This window comes from Anolis carolinensis, chromosome 5, assembly GCF_035594765.1.
Source record: "Anolis carolinensis isolate JA03-04 chromosome 5, rAnoCar3.1.pri, whole genome shotgun sequence".
Taxonomy (NCBI): Eukaryota; Metazoa; Chordata; class Lepidosauria; order Squamata; family Dactyloidae; genus Anolis; species Anolis carolinensis.
The window spans coordinates 197,079,890-197,100,615 of NC_085845.1; the positions used below are offsets into that span (position 1 = coordinate 197,079,890).

A 20,726-nucleotide genomic window follows, 5' to 3' on the forward strand; every position below is an offset into this window, starting at 1 on the left:
ACACATTTTTGTAGTCAATGTTTTCAATACATCGTGATATTTTGGTGCTAAATTCGTAAATACAGTAATTACAACATAACATTACTGCGTATTGAACTACTTTTTCTGTCAAATTTGTTGTTAAACATAATGTTTTGGTGCTTAATTTGTAAAATCATAACCTAATTTGATGTGTAATAGGCTTTTCCTTAATCCCTCATTATCCAAGGTATTCGCTTATCCAAGCTTCTGCTGGCCCGTTTAGCTTGGATAAGTGAGACTCTACTGTATTGTAAATACAGTAGAGTCTCACTTATCCAACACAAACGGGCTGGCAGAACGTTGGATAAGTAAATATGCTGTAATGCTATGCTGTAATTACTGTATTTACGAATTTAGCACCAAAATATCACAATGTATTGAAAACATTGACTACAAAAATGTGTTGAATAATCCAGAACGTTGGATAAGCGAGTGTTGGATAAGTGAGAATCTACTGCTACACAAAATTATACAAACATTTGGAACATTTTCCATTGGTAACACGTCTACATTGTTCCCCCCTCTTTCACCCTCCCTCTTGTCCGTCAAACTCTTGCCTGTTTGAGGTAGGTGTGAATGCTGCCATTGACCACTTCTATTAGCACTGAATGGCCTTGCAGCTTCAAAGCCTAGCTGCTTCGTACCTGGGGGGATTCATTGTTGAGACGTGTTAGCTGGCCCAGATTGTTTCCTGTCTGGAATTCCCCTGTTTTCTGAGTGTTGCTCTATATTTACTGTCCTGATTTTGGAGTTTTTTAATACTGGTAGCCAGATTGTGTTCATTTTCATGGTTTCCTTCTTCCTGTTGAAATTGTCCACCTGCTTTGTGGATTTCAATGGCTACTCTGTGTAGAATGGCATGGTGGTTGTGAGAGTGGTCCAGCATTTCTGTGTTCTCAAATAATTTGCTGTGTCCAGGTTGATTCCTCAAGTGCTCTGCTCTGGCTGGCTTCTCTGGTTGAGTTAATGAACCTCATCACATTAGAGCTTGGATCCTCTTTAAATCCACTTTAGGGAGGGAGGGGGCTTTAAACAGCTCAGCCAGATAGGTCCTGGACCTCACCACACTACAAAACCCAGAATTCTGCAGGAGGCAGAAACTGGATTTAAAGTGGATTAATGCTCTAGTGTGATGAGGCACTAGTCTGCAGTGCCTTTCATGCTCTTTGATTTGTGTCTGGGCAATGCTGCATTTGCTGGTCCTTCTGTAAACTTGTCCACTCCTGCATGGTATACGGTAGACTCCTCCGGAGGTGAGAGGATCCCTCTTGTCCTTTCCTGAACGTAGCATTTGTTGGATTTTCTTAGTGGGTCTGTAGATAGTTTGTAGGTTGTGTTTCTTCATCAGCTTCTCTATCCAGTCAGTAGTTCCCTTGATGAATGGTACCGGCTGTTAGTAATAGTGGGAGGTGAAGTCCAAAACACCTGGATGACCGAAGTTTGCCCATGCCTGGGATACACTTACATATTTCCTTTCCAATTGTTCCCCCATCAGTCCCCAAAAAACAAAGTTCCAGTTTTAATTGGATATGAAATTGAAATAAACTAAGAGGAAAGGCAGGAGGAGAGAGAAACTGCATCTGCACTGAAGAATTAATGGACAGAGGAGTCAAAACAACAACTCCCAAAAGCAAACTTTTTTTAAAAATAGGAGACATTCTTTTACTATGGCAAACTGCCATTTCTCAAACTGCTGCTCCAGATGTTTTGGACGTCAGCTCCCACAATTCCTAACAGCTGGTAAGATGGCTGGGATTTCTGGGAGTTGAAGTACAAAACACCTGGAGAAGCACAGTTTGAGAAACTCTTCTATGGCATTGTATATAATGGGACGAGCAACCACCGATTCGGGGATCCATGGAGCATTTGGGCTAAAACCAAACCATAGCATATATTGAAAACCCACCACACACTGGGAAGTTTGACTTTTGCAGATTGGATTATGTGAGTATTTGATCAAAATGTTCTCTCTTGGAATCTCTCTTAGGCCAAATCCCACATTTTCTGCTTTGAACTGGAATATTTGGCAGTGTGTATACAGATAACCCAGTTCAAAGCAGATATTGTGGGATTTTCTGCCTTGATATTCTGGGATATAGGGATGTGTGGAAGGACCTTGGAATACCTAGGGATTCCTAAAGGGGTCATCTCTCAAGAGAATTGAAATAAAATTTATTTATTTATTTATTTATTTTTCAAACTTATATGCCGCCACTCCCCTAGGACTCGGAGCGGCTTACAAGAACCGGCTTACAAGAACCTTAGTGAAAGGTGAGCATTAGGGCCCTTCCACACAGCCATATAATGCAGAATATCAAGGCAGATAATCCACAATATGTGCCTTGAATTGTGGTCCCTGCCAGACAGGCCCTATATCCCAGTTTCTGATCCCAGGTTTTCTTTTTAACCCAAATTATCTGGCAGTTTGGACTCATATAATCCAGTTTAAAGCAGAAAACCTGGGATATATCCTGGGATATATGGTCTGCCTGGAAGGGCCCTGGGTTATCTGATTGCACACTGACATATCATCCAATTAAGTGTGGATGTTATACAGCTGTGTGGAAGGGGCCTTCGATTGCTTAGGCCCCTTCCACACAGCTGAACCAAATCCCACATTTTCTCCTTTGAACTGGGATATATAGTGTGGACTCAGATAATCCAGTTCAAAGCAGATATTGTGGGATTTTCTGCCTTGATGATCTGTGTTATATGGCTATGTGGAAGGACCCTTAGAAACAAGCAGCATGGCTCAGATTCCAGATTATTAGTGCAAGATAACAATAGGAAGTCCTCTTCCCACCCTCCTGCAAAATGAATGCCGTTTGACACCACTTTCACTGCCAGGGATCAATGCTAGTGAGTCAGGGAGTTGTAGTTTATAGAGGCAAGCATGTCTAATTGGCAAGGTGGGCATCCTCAAGAGGAGCTTCCCATATTTCCATATTACAATTTTACAATATTACAATTTTACAATATTACAATATTCCCATATTACAATTTTCTGTTGACAATTTCTCTGCTTTAAAGCTATACTGTTCTGCCCAGCAGGTGGGGCTGCGAAGCCAACATATGGAAGAGAATCTCAGCTTTATCACCATCACAGCTCAAGCCTGTGCAAGAATATACTGAAGGGAAGTTCAGAAGCATCTGAGTTGTGGAACTGATCCTCTCTTTTTTTGGATGACAGCTTCTGGGAGATAATATTTATTTATTATTTATTTATTACAATATTTATATCCCGCCCTTCTCACCCAACAGGGGACTCAGGGCGGCTTACAATAAAATGCATATATAAAAATTATACAGTGCAATATAAATCAGTTAAAAATTATTATTAGCTTACATCAGTATTCATAAAACACATTATAAAATACAGGTAGGCGTGTACAGTTCAAAAAACTGGGTCTGTCGATTGAGTTCCAGCGTACATGATAATAATTAATGCTGCCAATTATTATTCAAAAGCCTGGCCCCACAACCAAGTTTTAACCTTCCTATGGAAGGATAGGAGGGAGGGAGCCTGCCTGACTTCAATGGGGAGGGCGTTCCATAGGCGGGGAGCCACTACTGAAAAGGCCCTGCCTCTCGTCCCCACCAGCCGCACCTGTGAGGCTGATGGGACCGCGAGCAGGGCCTCATCTGATGATCTTAAGCTTTGAGGTGGGTTGTAGCGGGAGACACGTTCGGACAGATAAGCTGGGCCGGAACCGTTTAGAGCTTTATAGGCTAAAGCCAGCACCTATACAAGGCATTGACATCTCCGACCCATTCTCTGTTCGGATATCAGCCAGCATACCAATGCCTTAAATCAAGAAAATGCTTCCTAAGATCTACAGAGATAGTCACAGGAACACCTCAGCAAGCAAGAGTCCAAAAGTGGCAGGTTAAAACCCAGAACCTCAATCCATGACTGATACAAGAAGAGAAACTCCCCCTGGGCACAAAAAGACCGGGTGAATTGGAAGTGCTGAACAGACTGCACTCTGGCACCACAAGATACAGAGCTAACCTTAAGAAATGGGGCCACAAATTGGAGTCCATGATACGTGACTGTGGAGAAGAGCAAACCATAGACCACTTACTACAATGCAGCCTGAGCCCTGCCACATGCACCACGGAGGACCTTCTCACAGTGACAACAGAGGGACTCCAAGTGATCAGCTTCTGATCAAAGGAAATTTAATATAATGTCAAGTTTTTAACTCTGTTTGTGTTTTTAAATACATTATAGATAAAGGTAAAGGTATCCCCTGACGTTAAGTCCAGTCATGTCTGACTCTGGGGGTTGGTGCTCATCTCCATTTCTAAGACGAAGAGCTGGCTTTGTCCATAGACACCTCCAAGGTAATGTGGCCGGCATGACTGCATGGAGCGCCATTACCTTCCCGCCAGAGCGGTACCTATTGATCTACTCACATTGGCATTTTTTCAAACTGCTAGGTTGGGAAAGAAGCTGGAGCTAACAGTGGGCGCTCACTCCGCTACCGGGATTTGAACCTGCGACCTTTCGGTCTGCAAGTTCAGCAGCTCAGTGCTTTAACACACTTCGCCACCGGGGCTCCTAATACATTATAATACATTATAACTGTATCCTTAATTAGCTTCTAACACGATAAATAATCCACAAGAAGCAATCATTCTCAAGCTCTAAAATCACATTGGTGCATTCCAGTTCTTCCATGAGTGAACATTTGGCAAGAAGCACTGCTGAAAGTATTCTCTATGCCAGACATGGGCAAACTTTGGCCCTCCAGGTGTTTTGGACTTCAACTCCCACAATTCCTAACAGCCGATAGGCTGTTAGGAATTGTGGGAGTTAGAGTCCAAAACACCTGGAGGGCCAAAGTTTGCCCATACTTTGTGTATTAGAGAGAGAAAGATGGAGAACGATCACATGCCAGTGAATGGGAGGTATTCTAGAAAATGTTTATTTTGGCAGTACGGTCTGTTTTAGTCCAATGTGCCAGTGAAAAGGTATAAAAGATACCATTGCATTCCTCTTTCAGATGGTTAAAAAACCTTGAATTAAACCCAGTTTATTACAGTTTTGACTTTTGCAGGTTTGGTTTTAAAAGCTTCTCTATAAAAAGCTTGAGGTGCTCCAGTTGACTTTATGGTCAACTGCCTTCAGTCGCATTGGAAGGCATAGAGATTCGTAAAGAGAACACCTTTCTAGGAATCTCTAGGTCTTCTAAAGTCATGCTGAAAGACCTACACATTCCAAGAAAGGTGTTTCCTCAAGTAAAAAAAAGCAATTTTGTTATTCACAGTTTTTCACAGGGGAACTGTGCCCCTAACCCCGGCTAATGCTAAGGGGTAACTGAACTATTACTATAGGCAATCCCTCATGGCCAAGTACGGTTGTCTTCCAAGTATAGTGTCCTGGTGGTTGGTCCATATTGACTGGAGAGACCGATTCTGGATCTGCATTTTCTTTTGCAATGAGGACATAGATTTCCAAATGTTAGGTGGTACCAACAAGGGTTTGCTTGACACGCCTTCCTCTCAGCATGTTTTTTCCCTTTCACCTTCCATTCATGCCTCTTCAAGATTATGGGAAAAAAGGATTAACATTTTCAATAGCTGGGCCCATTAAAGAAAATATGTATAAAATGTTCTATAGAAGTTATATAACTCCAGAATTAATGGCTAAAATTGATAAAACCCAACGGGACAAATTTGGAGATGCAAAGTGCAGAAAGGCACCTTAATAATAATAATAATAATAATAATAATAATAATAATAATAATAATAATAATAATAATAATAGGATCTGTGCACATCATCCGAAAATACATCACACAGTCCTAGACACTTGGGAAGTGTTCGACTTGTGATCTTGTGATACAAAATCCAGCATATCTATCTTGTTTGCTGTGTCATACAATAATAATAATAATAATAATAATAATAATAATAATAGCATGTCTATCTTGTTTGCTGTGTCATAATAATAATAATAATAATAATAATAATAATAATAATAATAATAATAATAACAACAACACAGTCCTAGACACTTGGGAAGTGTTCAACTTGTGATTTTGTGATATGAAATCCAGCATGTCTATCTTGTTTGCTGTAACATAATAAAAGTAATAATAATAACTAAAATCCAGCATATCTATTTTGTTTGCTATGTCATACAATAATAATAACTTTATTTTTGTGCCCCGCCTCCATCTCCCCGAAAGAACTTGGGCGGCTTACATGGGGCAAGGCCCACAACAAAATTAAAATGTAATTACATAAAAAGGCAATTGCAAAAGCAGAAAAACAAAATGCAAACATAATAAAATGACAACATTGTAACAGCAATAAAAGCATCAACCAGCAACCAATTACAGTTTCTGTTGCATTCATGGGCATGTGGGCTAATTGTAGCAATAAGGATAGGCTAAATTAAAGTGCATAATCATATAGCAGCAGTTAAAGGCAATGATAAAGTGCAAGGATAGATTTTTGGTCCTATTTGGGGCTAATTATCTAAAGGGAGCCTCCGGTGGCTCAGTATGTTAAAGCGCTGAGCTGCTGAACTTGCAGACCAAAAGGTCCCAGGTTCAAATCCGGGGAGCGGAGTGAGTGCCCGCTGTTAGCTCCAGCTTCTGCCAACCTAGCAGTTTGAAAACATGCAAATGTGAGTAAATCAATAGGTACCGCTTCGGCGGGAGGTAACGTCATTCCATGCAGTCATGCCGGCCACATGACCTTGGAGGTGTCTACCGACAACGCCGGCTCTTCAGCTTAGAAATGGAGATGAGCACCAACCCCCAGAGTTGGACACGACTGGACTTAACGTCAGGGGTCACCTTTACCTTTTTATCTAAAGTGCTGTCTATTCAAAGGTACGACGAAACATCCACATCTTTAATTCTCTTCGGAAGGTGGACAGGGAGGGTACCAGCCTAGTCTCCCTGGGGAGGGAGTTCCAGAGTCGGGGGGCTACAGCCAAGAAGGTCCTCTCTCTCGTCCCTACCAATCGTACCTGAGATGAAGGTGGAAGCAAGAGGAGGGCCTCCCCAGAAGATCTTAGCGATCGTGCAGGTTCATAGGGGAAGACATGGTCACGAAGATATGCAGATCCCAAACCGTTTAGAGCTTTATAGGTAATGACCTGCTCCTTCTACTACGTTTGGTAGACTTCTAAGCAGGTAAAAAAATGGAAAAAGGTGATTAAAGAAACTAATAAAATTATTTCTAAAAGGGTTAAGAAAAACTCAGAAATATAATTTTTGTTGTTTATTTGTTCAGTCACTTCCGACTCTTTGTGACCTCATGGACCAGCCCATGCCAGAGCTCCCTGTCGGCCATAGCCATCCCCAGTTCCTTCAAGGTCAACCCAGTCACTTCAAGGATACCATCCATCCATCTTGCCCTTGGTCGGCCCCTCTTCCTTTTTTCTTCCATTTTCTCTAGTATCAAAAAAATATTTAATGTCTTGTTTCAAGAAAGAATTGGTAAAGAAGATATAGACATTTGCCAGTACGATTTTGTGTCTGCGAGAATTATAATAGCAAAGTCTTGGAAGGGGCAAAAAGAACTACTCATTAAGGATTGGAGAAAAAATTAGTTGAGTATATTCAAATGGCCAAGCTCTCCAATGGTGTAAGGAGAGGAAACAATGAAGAGTTTGTTAGAAGAGGGAGATTTGCCTTTGGGTATTTTAAAAAGAGGACAAAAATAGATTTTGAAATAGTTGCATGGGGAATTTATTAATGTAATGATAACCATAGAATTTTGTTAGATACTAGTTTCATATGGGAGCCGCCCGGTGGCACAGTGGGTTAAACCACTGAGCTGCTGAACTTGCTGACCAAAAGGTCGGTGGTTCGAATCCAGTGATCAGGAGGAGCTCCCGCTGTTAGCCCCAGCTTCTGCCAACCTAGCTGTTCGAAATCATGCAAATTTGAGTAGATCAATAGGTACCACTCTGGTGGGAAGGTAACGGTGCTCCATGCAGTCATGCCGGCCACATGACCTTGGAGGTGTTTGCGAACAATGCCGGCTCTTTGGCTTAGAAATGGAGATGAGCACCAACCCCCAGAGATGGACACAACTGGACTTAATGTGAGGGGGAAACCTTTACTTTTACTTATAGCAGTGCAATAATTGAGAACTTTATGGTGACAGACTAATGGATATAAAACTTGCATGATTTTAACTGTTGTTTTAATTAATTTATATTCAATGTTTGGTTTTAATTGCAATTGTTATTTTGGGAATTGTATGTTGGGCATCAAATTGCTGCTGACTGTGAGTCCCCTTCGTGGTGAAAAAGGAGGGGATACAAGTATGGGAAATACATAACAAATAATAGAATCATAGAGTTGGAAGAGTCCTCATGGGCTAAGTCCAAACCCCTGCCAAGAAGCAGGAAATCGCATTCAAAGCACCCCTGATAGATGGCCATTCAGCCTCTGCTTAAAAGCCTCCAAAGAAGGAGCCTCCACCACATTCCAGGGCAGAGAGTTCCACTGTTGAACATCCCTCACAGTGAGGAAGTTCTTCCTCATGTTGAGGTGGAATCTCCTTTCCTATAGTTTGAAACCATCCTGTAGTTTGAAGCCAACTCAATTTGATCGACTCGTATTTTTAGATCTGATTGCACCTATCTGCTATTTAGTATTGTATTTTATGAATGTTGCTCTAATTAATTAGTTAACTATTTTAATTGATTTGTATTGTAGTTTATATTTTTATATACGTGTGTTTTATTGTAAGCCGCCCTGAGTCCACTTTTGGGTGAGAAGGGTGGGATACAAAAGGGCAGGAAACAAATAACAAATAAATTGTTCACGTCCTAGTCTCCAGGGCAGCAGGAACTTTCTGATCATAAGAGGAGCTGTTCAGCAGTGGAACTCTCTGCCTCAGAGTCCAGTGGAGGCTCATGATCTAGTAGCTTATAAACAAAAGCTGAATGGCCATCTGTCAGGGGTGCTTTGATTGTGCTTTTCCTGCATAGCAGGGGATGGACTAGAAGGCCCATGTGGTCTCTTCCAACTCTATTATTCTAGGATAATTCTATGCAATTTCCATGATTTTTGTGAGTTCTACATTTAGAGGTACCCACAGTAAAAGTTGTTATCAGCTTTGGAGGGCTGTATTTTCTCTCCTGACATTTCGCCCACTTCTATGGCAGGCATCCTCAGAGGTTGTGAGGTATATGGGGAAAAACTAAGAAAGGAAGGTTTTATATATCTATTCTTAGTTTTTCCCACATACCTCACAACCTCTGAGGATGCCTGCCGTAGATGTAGGTGAAATGTCAGGAGAGAATACTTCTAGAACATGGCCATACAGCCCGGAAAACACACAACAACCCTGTGGCTCTGGCCATGAAAGCCTTCGACAGACAGATTGAAAGGAGATATTGACCAGGTGGAAGGTGTCCAGGGTGACTAAAACGACCAAGGGTCTGGAGAACAAGCCTTATGAGGAGCGGCTAAAAGAGCTGGGCATGTTTAACCTGCAGAAGAGAAGCTGAGAGGAGACATGATGAGAACCATGTATCAATATGTGAGGAGAAGTCATAGGGAGGAGGGAACAAGCTTGTTTCTTCCTAATGTTCAGGTGGGATCTCTTTTCTTCTAATTTGAACCAATACCTCCACGGAGTCCTAGTTCCCAGGCCAGTGGAAAACAAATCTTCTCCCTCTTCCTTATGGCATCCTTTCAAACCTCACAAGCTCTGAGGATGCCTGCCATAGATGTGGGCGAAACGTCAGGAGAGAATACTTCTGGAACATGGCCATGCAGCCCGGAAAACACACAACAACCCTCTCCTTTCCATTGCGGTGCCCAGAATTGGACACAGTGTGACTCCAGGTATGGTCTGACCAAGGAGTCCACACTGACTATATCGTCCAGTTTCAATCTAAGTCGACCCAGCCTCTCAGATATCCCGACTTGTGGTGGAAGTTCTTTTTCTCGGCATTGCAAAGGCTGGAGAGAGTTTTGGGAGGAGGGGAATCCTAGGAAAAGGAGTTGAGGTTGGCAGCGCGCCTTTACACACACACACACACTCACACTCGTACTCACAGAGAGCCCAGTGGCCAAAAAACAAGTCAACCCGACTGCGAAGCATGCGCAGTGCGCGGATGCCATATTGGAAGGAGAGGGGAGTCGTGGAGAAGAGGGAGGGAGAGTCGCGAGTGAATCTGGATCGGAACCGGAGTGACGCCGGAGAAAGGGCTCCTTTGGGCCTTTCAAACCCAGGGAAAGAGAGGAGCGGGGCCAAGGAAGCAGGGAAGCAACTTCGTGCAGGTAAGGCTTGCGGTGGTTTCGGATCGCCCCAAGGATGGACGTGCTTTGGGGTTTGGGATTTTTTTTTTAATTTTTCTCTCCTCGGCTTTTCTGGCTTTGTGAGCAGACCGCTTGTCTATGTGAATGTGCAGGAATTCTTTGGCATAGAAGGTGCGTTTTGAAATAGGTTTCCTCCGCATCAAGTTGTGGCGAAGTGGATTGGGAAAGGCTGCCAAGCTTCAGGTGTTTTGGACTCCAACTCCCACCATTCCTAACAGCCTCAGGCCCTTTCCTTTTCCCCCTCAGCCGCTTAAGCGGCTGAGGGGGAAAAGGAAAGGGCCTGAGGCTGTTAGGAATGGTGGGAGTTGGAGTCCAAAACACCTGGAGGGCCCAAGTTTGCCCGTGCCAAGTGTAGATCCACCTCAGCCTCGTTTCCTGAACCGTTACCTGCAGATGGAATTTATTTCCTATGAGTTTTCCCTGCTATCTGGCCACGTTCCAGAAGCATTCTCTCCTGACGTTTCGCCCACATCTATGGCAGGCATCCTCAGAGGTTGTGAGGTCTGTTGGAAACTAGGCAAATGGGGTTTATATATCTGTGGAAGGTCCAGGGTGGGAGAAAGAACTATTGTCTGGGTTGTTGTGTGTTTTCCGGGCTGTCTGGCCACGTTCCAGAAGCGTTCTCTCCTGACGTTTCGCCCACATCTATGACAGGCATCCCCCAGAGGTTGTGAGGTCTGTTGGAAACTAGACAAGTGGGGTTTATATATCTGTGAAAAATCCAGGGTGGGAGGAAGAATTCTTGTCTGTTGGAGGCAAGTGTGAATGTTGCAATAAACCACCTTGTTTTGCATTGAATGGCCTTGCAGCTTCCAAGCTTGGCTGCTTACTAGGGGAATCCTTTGTTGGGACGTGTTAGCTGGCCCTGGTTGTTTCCTGTCTGGAATTCTCCCCTTTTTTTTAGCGTTGTTATACAAACTACACAGAGAAGCCACTGAAACCCACAAGCATGTGGACAATTTCAACAGAAACCATGAAGATGATCATAATCTGGTTTTTTTTTTTTAAAAAAAAAACAACCTCTAAAATCAGAACAATAAATAAAGAATAACACTCTGAAAACAGGGGGATTCCAGAAAGGAAACAATCGGGGCCAGCTAACACTTCCCAACAAAGGATTCCCCCAGGAAGGAAGCAGCCAAGCTTTGAAACTGCAAAGCTATTCAATGCTAATAAAGGTGGCCAATTGCAACATTCTCACTTGCCTTAAATAGATAAGTGTGTTATCTCCCACCCTGGTTCTTCCACAGATATATAAACCGGACTTGCCTAGTTTCCAACAGACCACACAACCCCTGAGGATGCCTGCCATAGAGGCAGGCGAAACGTCAGGAGAGAATGCTTCTGGAACAGGGCCAGACAGCCCGGAAAACTCACAGCAACCCAGTGCTTCCGGCCATGAAAGCCAGCCTCCGACAACACGAGAATCCTGTTACTTTTGCAATAGTAGTAGTAGTAGTAGTAGTAGTAATACCTTTCCATTTCCACGTCGGCTCAGACCTTCAGTGCGGCTTTCCTGGGATAATAGGTCTTTTGGGAGGAGGAGGGCTTAGTCGGATCAATAGGAAGGTATCCCCGCTGTATTATAAAGCAGTAATACAGTATTCTCATTATGTTATATAAATATTATAGAATCATACAGTTGGAAGAGACTACATATTATATTATATTATAATATTATTTTAACTGTATTATATGATTTGAGAGACAGTGTGGTGTAGTGGTATCAGCTTGCGACTACACATATTATATCATATTATATTATTATACAATATTATATTAACTCTATTATATGATTTGAGAGACAGTGTGGTGTAGTGGTATCAGCTTGGGACTACACCTATTATATTATATTATATTATATTATATTATATTATATTATATTATATTATTATACTATATTATATTAACTGTATTATACGATTTGAGAGACAGTGTGGTGTAGTGGTATCAGCTTGGGACTACACATATTATATTATATTATTATACTATATTATATTAACTGTATTATATGATTTGAGAGACACTGTGGTGTAGTGGTATCAGCTTGGGACTACACACATATTATATTATATTATTATACTATAATATATTAACTGTATTATATGATTTGAGAGACACTGTGGTGTAGTGGTGTCAGTTTAAGACTAAAAATCGGCCATGGAAAACTCCCTTGGGCAAGTCACACTCTCTCAGCCTCAGAGGAAGGCAATGGCAAACCTTCTCTGAACAAATATTGCCAGGAATTACCCCGCGATACATTCGCTTTAGGCACACAGCAACAACATGACACGGCATGACGTGACATGCCTCAAGTTTTGGAAGCTGCCTCGGCTTCCAGTTTGAGAGAAAGGCGTCATACAGTACAACAAAGAGAGAGAAGATAGACAGAAAGAGAGCATGAGCCAGTCCTCCCCTCCCCTGGATCCTGGCAGTTAAATTCGGGCCAAACTGCCTCCCTTCTACAGATTCGCCCCTGGTTGTGAAAACGAGCTGGTTCACATTCTCTCTCTATCGAGAGAGAGAGAGCAAAGGACGTAGTGAAGGGGGAGGTTGTTGCTGAGCGGACTTTGACTCCATCTCATCGGGTTTGTTTGCAAGGCTAATCCGAATTCCGTGAAACCTGTCGCGGGAGACAGAAGAAGGACGCGCGTTTTCACGGTTTCCACGCGTCTTTGAGGCTTTGGAGACACAGGGTGCATCTCCACTGTAATGTGACGCCACTTTAACCACCCATGGGCTCAATGCTGTGGAATCATGAGAGTTGTTGTTCTTCAAGAGCCTTATTTCTCTCACCCACCAAGCAACCACTTCCAGGACTCTATAGCCTTGAGCTGGAGCAGTTGAAAGTGTATTAATTCTACAGTGTAGACGCTCCCTTACTGCCCAGTATCTTTCACCCAATTCCTTTTCAACCAGAAGCTCCAGCCTCCTTTAGTAATGAAGTTCCTTTTGGACTGCATGTCCCAGAATCTTTAGTGTTGGACTAGAAATCCCAGATTCCTCCAAGATCCAAATTCCTTTTGGACCAGACTTCCTGTCATCCTTCAGCAGCTGTTTTCTCTTGGAACTACAAGTCCCAGGCTCCTCCAGGATCTCAGTTCCTTTTGGACTACATGTCCCAGAATCCTTAGTGTTGGACTAGAAATCCCAGATGCTTCCAAGATCCAAGTTCCTTTTGGGCCAGACTTCTTGTAATCCTTCAACAATTGTTTTCCCTTGGAACTGGAAGTCCCAGGCTCCTCCTGGAGGATCCCAGTTCCTTTTGGACTACATGTCCCAGAATCCTTCAACAACCCAGTTCATGTTGGTTTAAAAATCCCAAATTCTTCTAAGATCCTAATTCCTTTTGGGCCAGACTTCCTGTCATCCTTCAGCAGCTGTTTTCCCTTGGAACTACAAGTCCCAGCCTCCTACAGGAAGATCTCGGTTCCTTTTGGACTACATGTCCCAGAATCCATTATGTTGGTCTAAAAATCCCAGATTCTTCCAAGATCCTAATTCCTTTTGGGTCAGACTTCCTGTAATCCTTCAACAATTGTTTTCCCTTAGAACTACAAGTCCCAGGCTCCTACAGGAGGATCCCAGTTCCTTTTGGACTACATGTCCAAGAATCCTTAGTGTTGGACTAGAAATCCCAGATTCTTCCAAGATCCAAGTTCCTTTTGGATCAGACTTCCTGTAATCCTTCAACAATTGTTTTCCTTGGAATTATAAGTCCCAGGCTCCTCCAGGATCTCAGTTCCTTTTAGACTACATTTCCCAGAATTATTCAGCAATTCTTTTTTGACTAGAAGTCCCAGACTCCTCTAGCATCTGAGTTCCTTTTCAAGAATCCTTCAACCAAATTCCTTTGAAACTATAAGCCCCAGCCTCCTCCAGCATCTGGATCCCTGTTGGACTACATGTCCCAGAATCCTTTCTTCAGTCCCCTTTTAGTTATTCATTATTTTACTACTGGCTTCCGCAGATTGCAGCCTTTTCCAAACAGCTGTATGTGAAATATAGCATGGTGGGGTCTTGTTGTTCTGAAAGGCAATTGCACATCTAGAAGGAGAGTTGTTTGTTGTTTCAAGGAATCTGAAATCAACTAATTACAATATGCGCATTCCATTCCATTAATAGAATGCACGCCCTTAAATAAATTAATCTCATGGGATGGGAGAAAGGCAGGATATACATTCTGAGTGTGAGATTAGGGGTGCAGAATTAATGTAGTTTGACTTTAACTGCCGGATAAAGGAGCTCTCCAAGGTGCTGAACCGACTTAAGAGACAAGGCCCCACCATTTGGACAGATCCCTAGTTCAGCATGGAAATTAATAATTTGGCATGATTTTGATAGAGAGTCAAAACTGCTTCACACCTGATTATGTGTATATATGTGTCTTCCTTTTGCCTTTTGACTTACACTGACCTTATGATTTTCATAGGGATTCCTCAGAGGTGGGTTTGCTAATTCCTAGCAATCTAGTCTACAGCACTTGGCATTTCATTGGTGGTGTCCCATCCAAGTATTCATCACAATTGCTTCTGCTTAGCTTCCAAATGGAGATAAGGTCCCATGCCTTTAGAATATTTAGGCCTTGCAGCTGAGTATATGTGTATATATGTGTGTGTGTATATATCGCAGCGCTCCATGCAGTCATGCCGGCCACATGACCTTGGAGGTGTCTACGGACAACGCCGGCTCTTCGGCTTAGAAATTGAGATGAGCGCCAACCCCCAGAGTCAGACATGACTGGACTTAACATCAGGGAAAACCTTTACCTTTACCTACATATCACAGAGTCACTAAGGATCATCCGGTCCAACTTTTTTCTGCCACACAGCAGTATATAATCCAAGCACTCCCAACAGGTACCCATCCATGTTCTGTTTGAAAACCTTTAGAGACCTTCCATAGTGGAATATATTACGTACTGCTGTCTGGGGATGCTGTGGGAATGGCCATCTGTCGAGAGTGCTTGGACTGTGCATGCCAGGGTGGACTTGAACAGAATAGCCCTTGGGATCTCTTCCAACGCTATAATGTTATGATGCTATGAGTTACAGTGTTCTCGAAGGGCTATAATCGTGCACTGTGCCCATTATATCTTTCTATTAATGGAAGGCTTTTCAATCTGTGTGCCTTCCCCTTCCAGGAAGCCGACTCTCCAAGATGAATTAAGAGACCCTTAACGAGAGCCATGGAGACAAGGGGCTCTGTGATCCTCAGCCTGCAAGAGACTCAACTTCACTCTGCAGAGAAGAATCCAAGCCCAACCAATGGAAACACAGAGCAGTTTGATTCAGGTGAGTTCAGTTTTGTACATATTAATATGATGAGTCGCTGTATGGTATACTGGTTAGAGGCCATTCCCCATAGCATTGGAGGCTAGTATGGAAGGAAAGATTTGGCATTATAGTGGGGCCTTGGTATCCAAGATGGAGTGGATCCTGGACCCCACTCTCATATACTGTATATACTCGAGTATAAGCCTAGTTTTTCAGCCCTTTTTTAAGACTGAAAAAGCCCCCCTCGGCTTATACTCAGGTGAGGGTCCTGGTTGGCTTATATTTGGGTCAGCTTATACTCGAGAATATATGGTACAGTAGAGTCTCACTTATCCAAGTTTCTGGATTATGCAAGCCATTTTTGTAGTCAATGTTTTCAATATATCATGATATTTTGGTGCTAAATTCGTAAATACAGTAATTACAACATAACATTACTGCGTATTGAACTGCTTTTTCTGTCAAATTTGTTGTAAAACATGATGTTTTGGTGCTTAATTTGTAAAATCATAACCTAAATTGATGTTTAATAGACTTTTCCTTAATCCCTCCTTATTATCCAAGATATTCGCTTATCCAAGCTTCTGCCAGTCCGTTTAGCTTGGATAAGTGAGACTCTACTGTACATTTATTATTTTTCTCTTTTATTATTGGATTATTACATTTATTATTTTTCTCTATTATTGTTGCTACTATTACATTTATTTTACTCTATTTTTATTATTATTAATAATACATTTATTATTTCACTCTGATCTTATTATTATTATTACTATTATTATTATTGCATTTATTATTTTAATCTATTTATTATTACATGTATTATTTTCCTGTATTTATTATTATTATTATTATTACATGTATTATTTTACTCTATTATTATTAAAAGGATACATAAGCACGTTTACATTGAAGAAGATGAGAATAATGTTTGAATCAGAGTTGGACAGTCTTACCTTAAATTTGAGCTTTATGTAAATATTCAAAAACATGTAACCTACTCATGCCTCAATTAATGTAATTTTATTGGTATCTATTTTTATTTCTGAAATTTACCACCCTTGGCTTATACTGGAGTCAATGTTTTCCCAATTTTTTTGTTGTATAGTTAGGTGCTCAGCTTATATTCGGGTCGGTTTATACTCGAGTATATACAGAACCTTAAAATGTGCATTAAACTGGTATAGGATAGCAATGAAGGTGGAATTACTGGAATTGTTCCCCAGATCATGTGGAGGAGCATGTGCTGTGTCTGCAAAGGGTTTCTTTTATGCACAATGTTTGGGACCATATGCCTGATCAGCCTTAAAGTGGGAATCTGGTTCATGCTCTTTAATACGGCATAGTTAGAGCTCTATGGTTCCACCTTAACAGGGTCCTGTACCTTGACTTACCAAAGATGCTTGTAAAAAGCAGATGTCAGGAGAGATAAAAGTCCAAATACATCTGCCTTCTGTGAGTTTTAGAAGGTTTTGGCTGCCCATCAATCCATATCATCCTCAGCCTTTGCACCCATGCTGCCATTGTCTAGGCCAATGATGGGCAACCTTTTGCGCTTGGTGTGTCAAAATTCACCAAAAGACCTAGCATGACTTGGGTGGTGTGTCCGAGAAAAAAAAAACATAATTTCGCAATATGTATAGTTTAAATAACAAAAATGTATAATAGTAATATATAACTGTATTCAATAAATCAAAAACTATTTACTACCATTATTTCCATGTACAACAATCTATGGTACCTCTTGCAGTTTCCATGCTGATTTCTCTCTATTCTAGTTTCAATGTAGTCATGAGCAATGAATAATATAATAATAATATAATAGTAATAATATGATAATATGCTACAATAATAATAGAATAATAATAGAAATTATATATATGTGTGTGTGTGTGTGTGTATGTATGTAATGTGCATAATTCCCATGGAGTAAACAACAAAACCACTGGACCAAATCACACCAAATTTGGCCACAAAAGACATAGTCATCCAATCAATCTGCATGCAGCAGCGTGTCAGCAAAAATGGCTAGGTGTGTCAGTGCTGACACGCGTGTCATAGGTTGGCCATCACTGGTCTGGGCAGAAGGGAACTCAATTCAACTTATTTGTCTTTATGTAAGGACAAAATACTGGGTTAAACATCTGTCCTCCTGTGTTGGTGGGATGACAAATCCACTCTATGGGAGCACCTACACTGTGGTGTGCCAGTACATCAAGCTTCAGCTCTCTGAATTTGAGCTAAAATAGCATGGAATTCTAGCCATGTAATATTTCACAAGGCATTGTGCTATATAGACACAAGTCTTACACCATCTGATAAGACTTTCTGTTCTCTTGTTGAAGGGAAATGTTGGATGCTTACGGAAGTCTTTTGGGTAGCCTAACAGTTAGCTAAACAGCCTTACTCCAAAGCTGAGCAAGATTTAGCTGAATATTGAATAAAAAAGAATAAGGTTGCCTAAATATGGGTGCTAGCATCATCATTGTCCAGGAGCTTTGAAGGACTGAATAGGAAGTTGCAACCCAACATTGGATTTATTTGTAATTGTAGCACAGAGTAATTTCTTGTATGCTTCAGTGACATGTGGCCATTGTGCGTTTTTATAGAAATACAAATAAAGTAATTTTTGTCTTTAAAAAAATACACTGTAGAATGAATGCAGTTTGACATCACTCGAACTGGCCTGGCTCAGTGCTATGGAATCCAGGGAGTTGTAGTTTGGTGAGGCTGCAGCATTAGCCCACTTTGACATAAAAGACTGCAGGCATTGTAAAACTACAAAACCCATTATTCTGTAGCATTGAACAATGGCAGTTAAAGTGGTGTCAGACTACATTCATTCTACAGTGTAGACCAGGGGTCCCCAAACTAAGGCCCGGTGGCCGGATGCGGCCCATCAAAGCCATTAGCCCGGCCCCCATGACACAAGGGCAGAAGGGGGTTGGGCTAAATGACCCAAGGGGTCTCTTCTTCTCTTACAACCATTATTATTATTATTATTATTATTATTATTATTAAACATTGAGGCTGGGTGGCCTGTCAGGGATGCTTTGCTTGTGCTTTTGGTGCACAAAGGCAGAAGGAGTTGGATTAAATGGCCCAAGAGGTGTCTTCCAACCCTCTTTATTATTATTATTATTATTATTATTATTATTATTATTATTACTATTATTAACAACATTGAGGCTGGGTGGCCATCTGTCAGGGATGCTTTGCTTGTGCTTTTGGTGCACAAAGGCAGAAGGAGTTGGATTAAATGGCCCAAGGGGTCTCTTCCAACCCTCTTTATTATTATTATTATTATTATTATTATTATTATTATTATTATTATTATTATTATTATTAACAACATTGAGGCTGGGTGGCCGTCTGTCAGGGGTGCTTTGCTTGTGCTTTTGGCGCACAAAGGCAGAAGGGGATTGGACTCAATGGCCCAAAGGGTCTTTCCAACCCTCTTTTTATTATTGTTGTTGTTGTTGTTGTAGTTATTTATTGCTTGGTGGCCAACTATAGTCCGGCCCTCCAACGGTCCGAAGGATCGTGAACTGGCCCCCTGTTTTAAAAGTTTGGGGACCCCTGGTGTAGACACTCCCTCAGAATGGATTCTCAGCCCATCATTGAGACTTGCTCCTTTCTGAGGAAATGCAGGATATGACATCCTATTTTTCCCCCTGTGACGGTGACCTTAAAATGAAACCTATCACAGATTTTTTTTTCAGTGTTTGTTCAGATGTGGTTTGCCATTGTTTTCCATGAAGGCAGAGAGAGATAACTTGTCCAAAGGTGGGTTTCCAAGGGATTTGGACCCTGGTTTCTGAGAGTCCTGGTCCTACACTGTGTGGCACATCTGTTGTTTTCTGGGTAGTCCCAGTTCTAATCCTGTTCCTGGTATCTCATTTCATCTGCATGTTTGCAAAATAATCCCCCCACACAATTTTTTTGCCCTTAAAGAATCCAGTCTGCAGCAATAATTGCATGGCAGTTCATAAAACTCTTTGAAAAAAGTCCCTTAATTGGGTTTGGGTGCTGGCAAGTCCTTTTAATCAGCCAGTAGCCGGGATGACAGATGCTTTTGCAGCCAATGATCTCTTTAAATTTGCTGTGACAAATCCACACTTTAAAAGCTTGGTGTTATCCATTCAATGCACAGCGAGAGCCGAGCCGTCCCCTAGAGACTTTGGGGATCAAAAGGCAAGCAGTAAAAATGGTTGGTTGGCTTTTTTCCCTTTTCGGGTAGCAAAAAGGGCTTTCTTTAAAACCTTCTACTTGTCAAAAAAGAGCTTTCTTTAAAACCTTCTCCAGAGATAACTTAAACACCTCATTCTTTGCAGAACCACCTGTGTGCCCGAAGACACGGTGTGCATAGAAGTGTCTCATTTTTGGAGTTAAGAAGTTGGTGAAATCACACCACTAAATGTATTCAGGGGAGCTGTTTAAATGCAGCTTAGCGCAGCAATCCAAATTGGTTTTTAGATGAGCATTGCTGGTTTTGATATGTCTCACTCCAGGCTAGACTTTAACCTATGCTGTTTGTTTTTCATTTGTTTTCAGTAGACGAAAGCTCCAATTCTGAGGATGTTGATTTCAACTGGGATGAATACTTGGAAGAATCGGGATCTATCGCTGCCCCTCATTCTTCATTTAAGCATGTAAGTCATTTGCCTGGAATGTTTAGGGTCAATTTGTCTATCCAAAAGTTATTTCTATTGTCTCCAAGGAAGACTTACTCCAAGGTAACTGCACTAGGATTGCAGCCAAGTCCTCACAAGAAATGGACTCCACTCAGATCAAGGCATCTTGTTCAGGCTCTCTGCACTGGGGATGATGGGCATTATAGTCAAGCAACCTAGAGATTGTTAGGCTAAGGAAGACCATTCTAAGGAACTCAGGTTACTTTCTTGCTGTTACTGTGTCAAGGGAACTTTGCAGATGGACCTTCAGCAACTTCCTGTCTGTTACAGTCATATGTTTTTGAACAGATGTGCTAGAGTTTTTAAATGTTTTCCTGTTTATTTATTATGAGTATAATGTTTTAAAATGGGTTGCATTATAGCAAAGAGTAAACCCGTTTTCATTCGTATTTTAATGTGCAATACTTATTGGCCAGTAATCTGTTATGTA

At 41.6% G+C, this 20,726-nt stretch overlaps 1 protein-coding gene across 2 annotated transcripts in view; it reads left to right on the forward strand.

The window, feature by feature from the left end:
- Positions 1 to 10,110: 10,110 nt before the first annotated feature.
- The window catches only part of sfmbt2 (Scm like with four mbt domains 2), a 74,092-nt gene continuing 63,476 nt past the window's right edge, over positions 10,111 to 20,726 (forward strand). The window contains exons 1-3 of one of the 2 annotated variants that reach the window (XM_003220734.4): positions 10,111 to 10,287; positions 15,470 to 15,620; positions 20,157 to 20,254. In XM_003220734.4, the coding sequence (XP_003220782.2) occupies positions 15,515 to 15,620; positions 20,157 to 20,254 (204 nt within the window). In that variant the 5' untranslated portion in view covers positions 10,111 to 10,287; positions 15,470 to 15,514. The remainder of the gene's footprint in view (positions 10,288 to 15,469; positions 15,621 to 20,156; positions 20,255 to 20,726) is intronic. The other variant, XM_008110256.3, reaches the window with a different exon arrangement.